The sequence below is a fragment of the Myxocyprinus asiaticus genome, chromosome 9, assembly GCF_019703515.2.
Source record: "Myxocyprinus asiaticus isolate MX2 ecotype Aquarium Trade chromosome 9, UBuf_Myxa_2, whole genome shotgun sequence".
Taxonomy (NCBI): Eukaryota; Metazoa; Chordata; class Actinopteri; order Cypriniformes; family Catostomidae; genus Myxocyprinus; species Myxocyprinus asiaticus.
Window position 1 is genome coordinate 21,113,650 of NC_059352.1, and position 16,893 is coordinate 21,130,542.

General features: G+C 38.6%; 1 protein-coding gene across 3 annotated transcripts in view; it reads left to right on the forward strand.

Annotated features, from left to right (window-relative positions):
* The window catches only part of LOC127445640 (carboxyl-terminal PDZ ligand of neuronal nitric oxide synthase protein-like), a 204,553-nt gene extending 189,905 nt beyond the window's left edge, over nt 1–14,648 (forward strand). For all 3 annotated transcript variants that reach the window (XM_051705844.1, XM_051705845.1, XM_051705847.1), the window contains 2 exons: nt 7,300–7,588; nt 10,379–14,648. In XM_051705844.1, the coding sequence (XP_051561804.1) occupies nt 7,300–7,588; nt 10,379–10,958 (869 nt within the window). In that variant the 3' untranslated portion in view covers nt 10,959–14,648. The remainder of the gene's footprint in view (nt 1–7,299; nt 7,589–10,378) is intronic.
* The last annotated feature ends 2,245 nt before the right edge of the window (nt 14,649–16,893 follow it).

The window sequence follows — 16,893 nt, forward strand, 5'->3', positions numbered from 1 at the left end:
AGTAACAGCTACGCTGGATTTTCAATAGTAACATCACAGTGAAGACATTCAAAACAGAATCCCCTGAGATTACTATTCAGGCATCTCCATTAGTGATACAGGCTGTTCATTATTTAAGTCTGTCCATCAATGAAATAACGTCCTCTTCTCAACAAAGAATGATAGATTTCCTTTGTGTAAACAGGCTCTTTAGAACTGATTGTATTAATTGCAGGAAAAACCAATCCTAATACCATTATTAAATCAAAGGATTATGTAGTGGTGCACAGTTTCTTTTGAGTTGTTAAACTGTTAGAAGAGTTGGACACTTTGTGCATCACTGCCCTTTTTTCCCCTGCATCGTTTATTGCAATCCTTTGTATTTTGTATTGAGTTATTTATCCACTCTGCATTAAATAGGGATGGGAATAGTAAGGAATTGAACGATTCTGGTTCCAATAACGATTCATATTTTTTTTATTACTTCTGAGGAGTACTTCTTAGTACTTATTATTATATTTAGGGCCACCTGCCCTTAGCAGTCTGTTATCAAATGATGATCATTTCATATTTAAACAGAACAGAATCTTTCAAAAGTTGAGGTTGCACCGACATTTTAAATAAGATGCGTTATTCATTAATTTATTTTTTATAAAATATCACTAATTAAATGAAAATTCATAATGTATATTTAACTACACATTGTCATACGAACAACCAGTCAGTAATTTCTTTGATTTAAGTCTCACGAGAATATGCCGAAATGAATTACTTGGTTCAATACGTTTTTGATTCACAAAAGTGAACCAGCTGACAAGAGTGGTGTTGTATGTGTTGTGTACTATAGATTCAAAAGAACCTGCTCTCATATGAGTAATTCGTTTTGGAGTTGGGCTACACCAGTCATGCTGTATGTTTCATGTACATGTATTAATTAAGCAGACATTTTTATCCAAAGCGTATAAAAATGGAATACAGTGATTCGTCATAAAGAGGCAATAACATGAGAAGTGCTGCAATACAAAGTTTTAAATTGCCCACAAAAGAAGGTGAGAGACAGTAGTGAAAGAAGAATGGAGTGAGATTTTATTTATTTTTTTTAGGAAAAAAGACAGTTAGTGTATTAGTAGGATTGGGTCAAATACTCACGAAAGAGGTGCATCTTTTAAATGTTTCTTGAAATTAGTTAGAGAATCAGCTGCTCTGGTGGAGTTCAGAAGGTTGTTCTACCAGCTAAGAACAGTGGAAGAGAAAGTCCGAGAAAGTGATTTTGTGCCTCTGAGATGGCACCACAAGCACCTTTCACCTGACGACCACATGCTTCTTCAGGGCACATAGACTCGAATAGTGAGTGTAGATAGGGGGTCACGGAACCAGTGGCTGTTCTGTAAGCAAGCATCAATGCCTTAAACTTGACGCAAGCACCCATTGGCAGCAAGTGCAGTTCGATGAAGAGAGGTGTGACATGCACTCTCTTGGGCTCTTTGAAAACCAAATGTGCTGCTGCATTCTGGATCAGTTGCAGAGGTTTGACTGTACATGAAGGAAGTCCTGACAGAAGAGCATTGCAGTAGTCCAGTCTAGATATTGCAAGAGCTTGGACAAGAAGTTGTGTAGCATGTTCAGATAGCAAAGGTATGATCTTCCTAATGCTGTACAGTGCAAATCAGGCCGTCTTTGAGGTGTGGTCTGTGAAGTTCAACTGATAGTCAAACACAACCCCAAGATTTCTGGCTGTCCTGCATGGTGTAATCATTGACGACTATAGCTGAATGGTGAAGTTATGTTGTATAGCTGGGCTCTCTGGAACAATGAGATGTTCTGTCTTTGCTAAGTTCGGATGGCGATGGAGTTTTTAAATCCAGCATGAGATGTCTACAAGGCAGGCTGAGATACATTCAGCTAGTGTAGGATCGCCAGGCTGGAATGAGAGGTAGAGTTCGGCATAGCAATGATAAGAAAAGCCATGTGCCTGAATGACAGATCCCAGTGATGTCATGTGTATGGAGAAGAGGAGGGGTCCAAGCACTGAACCCTGAGGTCCTCAGTAGCTAGTCTGTGTGACACCATTCCTCTCCAAGACTCCCTGAAGGACCTACCTGTGAGGCAAGGCTCAAACCAGCAGAGTGCGGTTCTCATGATGCCCATTGTCAAGAGGGTGTCTGCTTTTGAAGCCAGTTTGGTTGCTGTCTAACAGGTTGTTCTGGGAGAGAAAAGGGGAGACCTTGAACATGACTCGTTCAAGTGTTTTTGCCATAAAGGGGAGAAGAGAGACATGTCTGTAATTTTCTGTAAAAGAGTGCAGGGTTTAGTGTGGGTTTCCTAAGCAGTGGGGTTACTCGAGCCTGCTTAAATGTAGTGGAAAAGGTTCCAGTGAGGAGAAAAATGTTAATAATGTGTGTGAGTGCAGGTAGGATAGAAAGAGAAATGGCCTGGAGGAGATAGGAGAGAATAGGATTGAGGGGACAGGTAGTAGGTTGGGAGGAGAGTAGAAGTTTAGAGATCTCAGCCTCAGAGAGTGGAGAAAAAGAGGGTAGGAATGGGTTGTGTGTTGGTGATGGGTGTCTGTGGGTTTTTTGGTGTGGAGAATTGACTGCAGATGTTTGTTATTTTGTCTGTGGAAAAAAAAGTGGCAAAGTCATGAGCTGTTAGAGGGGATGTGGGAGGGGGAGGAGGGGTGCAGAGGAGAGATGTGAAAGTTTTGATAGTATGATGTTTTAGCAGTGGAGACTTCTCTTAGCAGAGAAGTGTGTAGTGGAGTAACAAGAACACGGTCAGTGGTACAGTTACGTGTGTAGATGAGGTCCAGCTGGTTACCTGATTTGTGAGTTGCTGCTGTTGTGAGGCGTTTGAGGTCAAATGCGGCAAGCAAAGTATGAAAGTCTGAGGGTTGTCCAGGTGAATGTTGAGATCACAGAGGACCACAAGTGGGCTGCCATCCTCAGGGAAGGAGGATTTTAGCACATCCAGCTCCTCCCTGGGGAAGATATATAACTCCAAAATTGATTTTTACAGGATTGGAGATAGTAATGGCATGCAGTTCAAAGGAGTTATTGTCACGCAAAGAGAATAGAGGCATACATTTCCATGTATTGGACATAAGCAAATCTGTTTCTTCACCCCTCCGAATCTGATTGGGAGTGTGAGAGAAAGTGAAGTTTGTGGAGAGGGCAGAGGGGGTGGCTGTGTCCTCTGGTTGAATCCAGGTCTCAGTCAAGGCTAGGATGTTGAAACCTGTTTGGCTAGCAATGACAGGAATTAAGTCAGCTTTGTTTACAGCTGAGTGTCAGTTCCAAAGACTGATAGAATGAGAGAGAGGTTTAGTAGAGGAAGTGGAGACAGTGCGCAAGATGTTAGTATTGTGCTGTCTCCTGTGTTTGTAGCATGAGTGGGGGAGTGGGGGAAATGTGAGGGACAGTGGGAAGTGTTGAAAGCACATAGTAGAGCAGGAGAGATGAAAAAGTGGAAGTACAAAACAGGAGGAATTAGATTCAAAGGAACTGGCTCAGAGGAGTCATTCGTTAAGGAATTGAGCTGCACTAGTTGCACCTATGTTTTGCGCTGTAGATTCAAGAGTCATTCATGCGGGAATCAGGCTATACTGGTCGTGCTCTAAGTACAATGCCGGAAACATTGACAGTATTTTGGTACAGTGTTCTATCCACACAGGCAGAAAAATGCAAGATCGAGAACCATTAACTGAATCAAAAGTCATAAATCATTTGGTTCTTTATTTTTTGGAACCAGAAAAATGGAACCGGTTCTGAAGTAGAACCAGTTCTTGGTTTCAAACCCTTACGTTAAAAAACTCCTGTCTTTTGTGTAGTCAACTAGGTATCTTTGACAGAAGTGCATCTCGCTTTTTGTTTGTTTTTCATAGGGCTACTCATCTATAGATTGTGCTACTAACAATGGCTTTAACTTTTGCTTTTTCTTGTTACTTAGCTTTTACTATGTTAAAAAAGTAATTATGTGAAGGTGTTATTTAACTGTAATTAAATGTGTTATTTTTGCAGCACTTGTGACACCAAATGGAGTTGGAAAAATAATGACTGTTTTCCAACAGGTTTCCCGAACAATTCTTCCTTCATCAGTATCCATAGAAATTGTTCTGATAACAGCCTGATCACATGAAATTTACGTAATAATGGCAACATTTTTGCAAACCAAAATTACGTGCTTTATTACATGTTTGGCTGCAGTTTCCCAGTGAAACGTCTAGCGGGGGTGCCAAAAGCGAGGGAAATTATGTTGTAATCAGACAAGATTTTAAGGTGGATATTAGATGGATGTTTTAATAAGTAAAACGTACCTCCCTAACCTAAAACTTTAACCTAAACCTTAACAATAGTGTTAAAAAAGATAAATAAGAGGTGAACAAAACAGACATCCTTACCCTAAATCAACACCTAAACCTAACCGATAGTGTTTTAAAAGCAAATTCGACATGAAGCAACCACTTCATTTCGTGTCGCTTCCATTGCACTTTCGCTTCACTTTCGTTTCAAGCATCCTTGGCTGGGCTCGAGGGTGGGTCACTGAGTGTAATATCCAACACTATATCAGGTGAGTCATCGTGGAAGTTAATAACATTGGAATAAGTGTGTAAATGTAGGTGGGTCTGTTAGAGTTAAAATGTATCGTTTTTTAAATGAGGCATTGGATTAAGTGTTTTGATATAATAACATAGCAGGGTGTAAGTAATAGAGCGGAAAATACGTGTTTTATAAAGTCTTAAACAGCCATAGTACCCGTGATTTGTGTGAAAGTGAATAAAACACACAGTTGTTGTAGCGCCTCTAGTGTTAATTTCTCCAGGAAACTGCAGCAAAACGTAGAAAGTTGCACGTAAAACTCGGTTTGCAAAAATTTAGTTATAGTAATGTTCATTCTATGAGACTAGGTTGGATAATAAACTGCTAATAAGCCGGAATACAATGGAGGTTTTTGGAGAGAGACTATGAGAATGTTTAACATTTTCCAGTGACTAGTGCTACCCAACAACCCTTAGTTTGCACGGTACACTTGACATGTAAACAACTCGAGTGTGTATGTTCTCTATGTGCTGGCTGGACAACATTGGGTCCAGATGTTTCCCTCTTGCTGGGATACATCAGGAGCAGACAGCAGCTCATAAACAAGCCCAGAATAGCACCGTGTCAGATACCTTACTAGCCTTTGCTACTGTGGTGGAGCCTCAGTGAGGTATTTTAAACTGCTGCCTTAAGCTACAGCACATGTCTGTAATTAATACCCTGCCCTCTAGCGAAGGATGAGAATGGATGATCAGCACTTCACAGCCAAAATTTGAACTTGATGATTTGTTATACACACCTCTTCAATCTCTCTTTCTCTCCTCCTCACTGACACGAAGCCAGACTTTTGATTTGCGGCATAAAGTCTGTTTCACTTCGCAGCTTTTTCTGGCCAAGAACCGCCCACTTCTGACAGGAAGTGTAACATGCAGTTCTTGAATATTGTATGTTTTTCAAATGTTAGAGGACCATATTTATATGCTTCTGTTAATCGATATGTGCAATGGTGCAGTCAATTGAATTCACAAACATTTGGCTGCTGTTTTTCCTATGTTTTCTCCAGAGAGCTCAGTATAGCAGTTCTTCTTGTTTAAGGCTTATAGTCAAATTAATTTGGTCTGATGACTGACATTTTGAAGATCAATGCTTGTGAATGCTTAAAGCTTTTCTTGTTTCCCAGTGGTGTGCCTGGAAAACAAAGGCATACCAGTCACATGTGGTAAGCTGTGGGTTTTTTGTTGTCATTTTTTTCCCCTTCATTACCATGACAGCCACATGCTGTTTTTGGCATGCAGATTCTCCCCATTCATCTGTTTGCCTTGCATGCTGAGCCAAGATATTGTCAGCATCAAAATAACTTCCTTTTTGTCTATGTTTGTGTTGAAAAGCCTCTCTAGTCTTGTGTATGGCCCAGTAAACCATACATTTGTCATCAGTTAGAGACTTTCACAAGCTAATGAGAATTCCTTCTTCTTTATAAGTGAGTGTTAAAACTGTCTGAGTGTAACAAGTTGGAAATAACTATGCCACATCAAATGCCATCAGAGTTCCTTGAATTCGCATTTGATTAGAGCCAGACTAATATACAGCTTTTTATTGTAAATGCATTTGAATGACCTGAATTGAAGTAGAAATGAAAACAGAACACCATGTCAGGGTTACTTTTGTCAGCCGTTTATTATTTGCATGGCAAGTTGTTGTTTCTCTCTTTCTCTTGTACTTTTGGGGTTCCTCTCTTCAGTCAACTTTTGAAGGTAAAAGTTTCAACATTATCCTATTTGGAAGATTGTACATGTTTTGGGAATTAATATAATATATTTATAATGTCGGGTTGGGCAAAATTCCGAATTTAAGGATTGGCTCCCTTTCAGTTCATGAGTTAGAATTTGAATTGAATTGGCCACGCCCCACAGGATGTTAAACTGGGATTTGAATCGGAATGACAGGATGAGGAATTTATTGAATTGAAATCCACATTCACAAAACAGAAATATTTCAATAGTCCAACACAATTTTTGGGACAAAACAAATATTTAGATAATTGTGACTAATTATGCTAATCATTGAATTTTAATTTGAATTCCTTAGATTCAAATTCGAATTACAATGCTGCATTGTTTTTGCTGCCTCAATTCAAATTCAAATAATTCAGGAATTGAATTGGAATTTGAAATGTATTTAATTCAGTTCTGTATGGTGCACAGCACTGTTGTTGACTAAAAATATGTTTAGAAAAAAAACAATAAAACATGCTCTCTTTGTCACTTGAATGCTACCCATGAAATAATGGTTCTGAGGTAAGAACTGTGAATTGTTCTATACAAATGCTCAGCTGTTTTCTACCAGTATTGTTGTCATTGTGGTTTTTCCTTTTTGTTTGCATGTGATCAGGTCCATTATTGCACATTTGATCTGTAAAATGCTTGATTACCATTGTGCACAAAAAGAAAAAAAATATGATGGATCTTAGAAAGTTATAAAAAATGATTTTAGGTTAAATCAATTGCTTTACAACAGTTTCTCTTTCATTCCCAGTGAAGTTTTAAGAAGTATTGCTTTTACGCCTGCACAAATGCTACTGAAAACACAGCTACCTCATGCTTTGTATAAAATCCTGTGACTGAGAATCTCCAGAATATAAGATATTGGTTGTGTGATTTATAGCATGTAGCAAAGGCTTTGTTTATGTGGAATGGATGTTTTATTTTAGATACGGTAAATCTCCCTTGTGCCTCACTTATTCTAATGGTCTTAACCCATTTTTGTTTTTTTTGTTTTTCTCTAGTGGACCAAAGCATGTTTGAGAACTCGAACTTTGCAGAACAGCCCAAGCAAAACTCTCGTCCAGCGGGAAACACAGACATCTCTGCTCTGGCAGGATCAAAGACAGGTGGCAGTCAGCACCTGAAAAATGCCCTCAACCTGGGCAAAGCCATGGGAGCAAAAGTAAACGACCTACTTCGACGAAAAGATGCCAACAGCCTCGGAGACATCGGAGTCACGGAGGTCAATAAAAACGTGGAGGCAGTGTGGTCCAGCCTGGCTGAGATGAGCCACAGTACAGCAGGGAGTAGGTAAAGATTTCACACTAACACACAGCTAAATGTATCAATGTATTGACCTCAATAGTCTTTAAATTCCATTCACTTTGCAGATTCTCCCTCTTTCTCTCCCCAGTCATTTCCTTTGACCTTTCACTGCCCTTTTAATAAATATGTAATAAATGCTAGGAAGTAAACAAAATGCTACCCTGAACTTGGACTGTTTTCAGCACACCAGTCGTCCACTTATGCTGAATACATCAGTTTGACCCATCAAAATAGAACCAACATACAATTAAAATGACCTGTTTTTGTTAATTTGTTAGAAGCTAAGTGAAATATTTCATTATCCACTGAATGATTATTCTGGTAAGAAAATGAAGCATGAAACCCCACTATTGATGTTGCTGAAAATTCACGTTTCACTTAAATTGGTATGCTAGTAATATAATTTGTAAAGAATAACTGCAATGGAAAAAAAAAACTAAATTTGAAAAATGCAAAATAGAGGCATTTACAGTAGTGGTCTCAGACTTCTGGACCCCACTGTACAGTAACACTTGAAAAATGCCAGATTGCATTGCTATTAAAGCATTTTGACCAAAGATTGTGCAATAAAAGAGAAACAACTAGAAACTTGAACCTCTAGAACATGCTTAATGGCAAAACCATGTCACTTTTTTCCATATCCCTTGGTTTGATTTTGCACTTTCAATATTTGTCCTGTGTAAGGCCTCTAACAGGCCCTAAAGATGAAAGTCAAGTACATGTGTACTGATCCATACATTCAGTCCCCAGAGACTGTCAGTCATCATCCCAGATGGCTCAAACCAGCGATAATGTTTCTCCATGGCAGTTCATATCATTTCTTTCAACAGTGAATGTGAGAACAGGAGAAATGTCTTTGAACTCTGTTATTATATGAACAGGCCATGAGTTACTGCTGAGATTGACTGACATCTCTTTGAGAGGGAAAAAAGCCTTTTCAGACAGCCATGCATAGCAACTGCCTTTACCATCATTATCAGCAACCTATAACGTACATGTTGCATCAGGCAAACTTTGTTTGTGTAGAGGGTTTGGTTTAATTGGCTGAAATCCTATTAGTTGTGTGTGATGTTTGGTATATACATTCCTTGCCTATTTATGCACACATTTAAATTTAGTTCACTTTTTTATTTTACAGAAATAATGTTCATATGCTCATAATTATGCAAAAGAAACACTATTGCTCTTTTCCAAAAACCTGTTGACAACATAGGCACTCTTTCAGTTAAGGCTGTTCCAAAATTTAGGCATCTTAATTACGCTGCCTTACAAGGCGGGAGAAATTAGCAAATAATTAATATATAAATAAACATTTAAGTCACTACTGAAAAATTGTTCAGTGTAATTAAAATGGGTTAATTTACACAGTATTTGTGTCTGCCATGTATTTTATGGCTCATTAAAGTATCATGTTTTTAGCTTGGCAACATGCTAACATCCCACTCAATTGAAGTGGCACTTTAAGTGGCACACAGAGTGGGTGTCTATGTAGAGAGCTCCAAATCGGTTACGAGGTTCCATGGTGGTTAGGATGCTGCCTTAAGGCCCGGATATACTTTTTTTTTCTTTCTTCTTGTTCCAGGACGGATTGCGCCAACCGACCGCGTTGCCTTCCAAAGTATACTTTTCTGACCGCAAGTGAATACGAACATGTTTGACGCATGCACATTACTATGGTTTGTGAAACTCTTTTAGTACAGTCAATGGCCGGTGCATGTGCACAGACAAGGACAGCATCCACGGGTCAAGAAAATCTGGGTGGCGCGGTCAGGCCGCACGGCTATGCTGATGTTAAAATTTGCATCAAGCATACTGTGCGCGGAGCGATCAGCAACGTGGACAACTGAAGTATACTTTGGCCTTTAGAAAGCAGCTGCTTATGTAGGCAGCAAGCCAGCTCACTAGGTTTTGGAACAGAGCTTATGAATGAGTGACGTGTTTTACACGTCTTACCCCACAAGGCTAATAAAGTTTAAGAGATTAACTGAACTAGCAAAGGTTGTCTTTATGGCTTCCATCAGAATTCATATCAAACCAAGTGCAAATTCCACTGTCATAATCTAGTGGAGGAAATTGTGCATTTACAATAACCAAACTGCTTATCTTCTGTAATAAGGCTATTATTAAACCGATATATTGCATTCTTGAGGGAATTCTGCAGTTATCATGGTAGACTTCATGGTTCTCTTTATTGTAAGCTCAACAGTACAAGAAATTGACTATATATAGAATAGAATCTGTCACTAATTAACCACGAGCATATTGTGTGATTTGGTGTAGCCAGTGACATCACTGCATCCAACTTCTTGGCTATTTGTTAAATCTTATTTACTACTGACCATCCGAAAGTCCTTCCCACAAAAAAAGACTGAGAAAGTTGCAAAGATCTGCAAAGTATGGGTTGCCTAGCTTTCTTCTTATAAACTAGTAAGTAAGACTGTTCTGTGGCTTACTTTCGTCCTTACCCCATAGACTTGATCTATGCAGGGATATTACATGTGGCCTACCTTTAATGAAATGTATTGAAATTAAGTGTACTCTTCTTGTATTAAAAAGGAAAAGGCCTGGAACATCACTATGAAATGATATTAGTCTTGGAATGCTTTGATATTTGCAAAAGTAAAATATTATACCACCATATGTTAAAGAACATGCAAATTCAGTGTTTGCTTTGATCTTTCAAAGTCATTGAAGCATGCTTTGGTTCACTGGCTATCTTTACTTCAATATGTGTATTACTCTTTATCTGAAACTACTTTTTTCTCTCACACTCAGTCACATCTCTCTGGACTCCTTCCCTCGGTTAGATCCCCCACCTCCCACCGGCAAAAAACGTCTTCCACGCGCCCTGAAGACCACCCAGGACATGATGATATCTTCTGACCCTGTGGTAGCCTCCCCAGACTCGTCCTTCATCTCTTCACCTGACAAGACTCCCCTAATATCCAAAGATAAAGTGCAGCTTCAGCCAGAACCGAACCCTGATGTGCCCAACCTAGAGAATCTTGCAGAACCCAGTGACCATGTCGACAGCCAGATGGAGAAGCCCAATTTTGAGCTAAAAAAGGAGCCCAAAGCTGTGGTGACAGATGGGCTAAAAGAGAAAACTGCTGAGGACGTAGATCAGTCACAGCCACTGTTTTCTGTTCCAGATCTCATTCACAAGGACAGTCTGGACCCAAAACAGAAACTGGCCAATTCGGAAACTAGAATGGCTTCCACCCCGTGTCCAGGAAAAGGGGGTTGCCGCATTAGCGTCACTGATGGGGAATTGTTGGGAATCGGAATGGTGGATTACCAAACCCTCAGCTTGGAGAATGAGGAATCCCACCCCGACCTACTCTCATTTGAATAACCTAACCTTCGCTCCATGATCACTCCATTTTCCAGCAGTTTTCAGGAGATAATGTCAGACGGGAGCACAAGGTTCTCCAGGCATCAACAATGAAAAAATCAGTATGCATGGAGAAGACAGGTCAAAAGTGGCTTTGAACCTGTCAATAAAACTGACATCACTTTTGTGCTGCTTAACCTTTTGTAGATTTCATATTTTGCCGTTATAGCAAAGTACCACTGATTGTGCTTATTTTGTAGCTAAAATTATACAAATGATTAAAATCACTATTTTTATTTTATTGTAGTACCATAATGAGTTTAAAAGATTGCATTGTAAAGTATTTGTGGACCTGTACACAAAAGAACCATGATAAATCATTTAACAGAAACCAAAGTCAAAACTATACTGTAATACCTCTAAAAAGCTGTCTTTGCAGTCATGGAAGTGGGCAACATTTAATGTCTTAAATATGTTCTTGTTTGATTCATATCAGTTAGTTTTACGAGCATGGCAATTTCAGTTTATATATAGTATAGGTGTCTTTATCTACCATGTATTTTATATTCAAAAAATACAATGTACTTATTGTGTACATATGTGGTGTTCTTCAAAACCGAAGCAACATTTGCTGCTACCAGGGTTAGGGGTAAATGTGAGGGGTAGTGTTCAGGTTTAGGGGAAGGGGTAGAGTGCAGGTGAGGGTTAAGCCCTAGGTATACTTCCATTTTTACGTGAACGCTCAGCGTCTGCTTACAGTTGAACGCGAGCCTGTCAAAGTATACTCCATATAACTGTGCCAGCATACACTGGCGGTTGCCGAATGCACGCTACGACTGCTATGAGACACCTGACTTTCTCTTCAGGAATTTAGACCCATACAGATGTCTTTATATTTCTTCAGACTCGAGTTATACAAATGCAGGTATCTCCAGACCTCCTCATACATGCTCTCATGACTTCATGACAGCAACAGCTACAAATGTAAGTGTTGCCACCTTGTGGACCTACTAATTAGTGCAAATAATTCCTGGCGCATTCTGCACGTTCAGAGACGCACGGTTAGGAAAATCGGGCTGCGTGCATTCAGTGTTTGCGCGCTCTGCTGATGACATCCTGTACGTGGACGCTCAGCATTCACGTCTGATCAAAATATATTTTGGGCTTTAGGGGTAAAGATTAGGGGGAGGTGTAAGGTTAGGTTTAGAATCGCTACGGGCCTCGAAATAAACAATATATGGACATCGTATGTGAATCTTACATGCTTTTCACAGAATAAGGGCTACCATCTAGCCAACCTAAATGTACAGTGTAATAACTTGTATGTATATTAAGTACAATGTATCAAATGCTTAATATAAATACACTGTAATTAAAGACACCTAATTGAAAGTGGGGCCTGCATGCCTTTATATTTTACCTTTTAGTTTGCTACGAATTTGTTTTATATGTTGTATGACCACATCTCTGTCCTTGGCTCAACATTGTGCTCACGTATAATAATCATTGCCAGTATGAGCAACTGCACAACTGACCTTGGATCAGTCTATAAAGCATAATGCACCTAAGGGCAGCAGTCTGCAACTGCTTCCTTATTGTTTTGTCTGAGCATTTCATCTTGTGCAGGACACATTTCACAGAGACCTCTAGATCAATGAGAAAATATAGGGTTATCTACCTTTGTAAGAAGTGTCATTGTGATCACCATCAAGGTGATGATGGCTTATGGAATGGCAGTAATGAGTCTCGGTCAACATGAAGGTATGCGGAGGGGCTCTGAAATTCCATGGAATGCCATAACGCTAATCTCATTCCTTGTCCTCTTGTTTATGTAGACAGCCTGACTCCCATGGCATTCTCTCAGGGCTGTTCTTTATCCCAGACAGTGGTTTCTCTACAGAGAATTCAGGACAAGTCTGTAGCTAACAGTGCAGCAATTTACACACTCATTATTTATAGAGATACACTGCCATTGAAAAGTTTGGGGTCACTTGACAGAAATGTTTCTCTTGCTCTTAAAAACCTTTTGATCTAAAGGCTTATGCTTAAATGTTTGAAATGAGTTTAGTAGACAAAAATATAACTGTGCCAACATATACATTTATTTCATTACAAATATGTATATATATATATATATATATATATATATATATATTTTTTTTTTTTTTTTTTTTTTTTTTTTTTAAATGGATGATTTGGACAGACTTCTAAAGAAAAGCAGCCAATAAATGCCCAGCATAGATGGGAACTCCAATACTTTTTAAAAAGCATCCCAGGGTGATACCTCAAGAAGTTGGTTGAGAAAATGACAACATAATTCCATATTGTTCCATTTCTGTTATTACCTAGTTATGACGACTTTACTGTTATTCTAAAATGTGGAGAAAAAAAAAAAAAATTATAATGAAGAATGAGTAAGTGACCCTAAACATTTGTCCAGTAGTGTATATTGTGATCCTACATATATCTACAGATGTACTGAGATGTTCATAACTTCAAGCTGCACATACTGAAAGATAGCAATTAAATAGTTATGTATTATGTCAGTGATGAAATATTGTATGTGAAAGATTATTGAACGAAGGTTTTGAGTAAGTTGCTGCAAAATAACTTAAAGGAATAGTTCACCCCCAAAAAGTGCTAATTTCATCATTTACCCTCATTTTGTTCCAAACCAATATTACTTTTTTCTTCCGAGGAAGAATGACAGATGACAGAACTTTCATTTTTGGGTGAAATATCTCTAAAGCTGCATATCCTGAAAGATGGAAAAAAAAAAAAAATGCTGTTATGCATCATGGAACAAATAAAACATTTTGTGTGAAAGATATTTAACAGAGGTATTAAATTGATTTTTGTTAACTTAAGTGCATGGGATGTATGCACTGGCATCATAGCATTAACTCATATACAAGTGCTTTATTAATTAGATCTCTTTCTGTACCATGATACATTTTGGTTACACTACCATTGTGATGTCTACTTTCATGTGTAATGATGCATAATGTATCATCAAGTTCTCTTTTTGGATAGTTTGAACACTAAAATGAGATTTCAAAGCCAGAATGGAGCAAACTCATGCAGATGCGTTTGCAGCTGGTGAGTTAATGAATTGATATTGTTAATGAATCACTGATATCTTGTCACTGGATCATAAGATATGAAGTCAGAATATTTTATAGAATCTTCTATGATGCCTTTATAACCTCTGTGTATATGTGAAAACTGTTCACTGAATAAATGAAAGATATTTATCTTGCATTGTTTTAGCCATAGTTTTCTTAGACATTTTATTTGTTGTTTAGGGTTGAGAAGATTCTTGATGGAAAATTAAGAATGTTGGAACTTCTGTGTGATTTATGTACTTTGTTTACTTTTTGTCAATGGTCCCATCAATTTTACACTTTAATATTTGAATGAAGGGGAAAAAAGAATGTTGAAGGAAAAACGCACCGATATGAAGGTTTTATGAGTACACTGAAATGTATTTAAGAGATATATGTTCAGGCTGGCTGTATTAAAGTGATTTTTTACTATGCAAGCTGTCTGCTCATGATGCATTTCGCGTCTGGGTGCATATATTTTTCGTTAAATAGTTTTATTATTTTTCATTCAAGGCAGTTTACACAACAGAATGTACAGGGTCATTGCATCTAAAATTAAATGCCTTTGGATGTAAAAGCAATAAAGTCTTCTAAATAAAGGGATTGAACCTCTAATCCTTTGTGTTATCAGCACTGATTCGTAACTATTAGGCTACCATCACCTCAATCCACCCTGACAACCATGTCAAACACAATAAATATTTAATAAATTCCACTACATCCACATGGACTCTGCTTAGCACATTTTCTCACAGCAGTGAGAAATATATTAGCTCAACTGGTAGACCATGGCACTAGCAACTCCAAGGTGTATAAATGTAAATATCATGAGAATTGTAAGCTGCTTTAATCTTTATTAACTAAATTTTATTGGCTGTAGAACTACCTGACAAGACAAAGTTTTGTAGTCTACTATTTTTAGACCTGTGCCATTTGATGTCAAAATATGTGTGGTAGTCTTCAGACTCTTGCTCCAAAAACTTAAAAAATAGAAATATAGAAAACTAAATTCTATTGCTGTTTTAGCTGTACAGATTTATTCTGCATTCAGCCTTTTCCTCCCAACTTTAAAATAAATGCAACGTTAACGGGGCATTTGGGACAGTAGGTGGGATCTTTCCACATCCTCTTTCCCATTCAGTGACAGCCTGCTTGTCTATTATAGTCATATCCTGTGTTTTACCATTTCTTTTTCTACAACATAACCTCTACTATAGATCACTGCCAGCTAGACATCCTGTTTTTACTGGCTATTTTCATGGTGAAGGTAGGTTTTAAACTGAAGTAAAGATTTGTCATAGTGGCAGTGTTAAGATCAGGGTTAGAAATAAGGGTACAGTTATTACTGACAATGGAATAATGAAACCACTGTGGTGAACAATTAAACCAGATGACATTCCAGGAGCCACTTTATGGCAAAGCCCCTCCCTAACTGTCAAGGTAAAGAGTGGCTCCATTTTGATTGGATTGTGGCAGGACCAACACAAACAAATTCCAAGCACAGCCATCAGATAAGCTGCTTGGACAACTACTAGAAACTTCAGGATGTAAGGGCCTGGACACGTTGGAAAAGACTTCTTACTGGTCCATGAGTGGTTTCTTAGCAACCTCTCAAAACCCATCCTAAGGTTTGTCCCAAGACCAGCACTGAGATAAAGACCATAAATATTCTTCAAGACCTCTCAAAGCAGCATTAACTTACCATGTGGCAAAAATTGAAACAAAGAAGCCACAAAGACAAATCTTTACACACAAACTTTTACTCCAAAAATGGACTTCAACTGCAAAACATCTACACCATGTTTGTTCACTGAACTGTTTATGTAAATTGCAGTTGTTTGATTAACACAATACACACAATCTGAACTATTAAGGTATATATGAATGCATGCATAATATTTAATCTTTCAATATCATGGTTGGTCTCTATATCTTCAGAAAAATGCCAAGAGTATTTTTGAAGTGGTTTGAAAAAGAAACAATGCATAGATGAGACTTTAAAGACATTGTTCTAACTATGTACTTTAAAATATGCAAATGTTCCACACAGAGAAGGGAGGGTGAGCCACACTGGGTGGGCCCCCTCCGATGTCAGCAGCCAATCATAACCCTGAAATAAGAAGTGCCAAACTGAAATCTCCTCATCAGGAAGGTATAAAGCATACGACAGCCACACCTTTGTCCTGAGTCTCTGTCCAGAGGGTCATTAACAGGATACACTTTGATAACACTAATCAATGTCCTGAGTCCCCATCCAGAGGGTTGTTAACAGGATACACTTCTATAAAACTTCTCTGTTCTGGCCTCACTCTACGAGAGGGAGGCAATAACAGAATAATAATCAACGTTGAGTTCCCGGCTGTTTGAGTTCGGGAGCAATAACAGAATAATGAACATTCTGAATCTCTGGCCTGAGTGGTATGAGATGTAACAGAATACAAACCATCCAACGAGCTAAGTCTCTGCTTCACAGAAAGAGAGAGGATAACAGATCACCCAATGTTCTTAGTGTCCATCAGAGAGACAGAAGAAGATCGACCAAGTACCAAGTCTCACTACAAGAGACTATTGCAACGCCAAGTTCGGAGTCCTTATACCAGCTACAGCGACAAGGTTTAGCTCTGACAAGCATATCCTCTCTTCAAGGTTCGTGCATCTGCGTGTTCCAGATGATGAATCTAGCACCGACATAAGGGTTGTATCTCGTTGCTACTAGGAGATCAGCATTCCTCAGCTCCTTCGTGTCCAAGGCTGTTGAAATGGAATCCAGCTCCTTCTCCACTGTAACGTGGCCCTGAGCACCAGTGGAAGACATCGCCGTCACCAAATATCACTACTAAACCTCTTTTCTG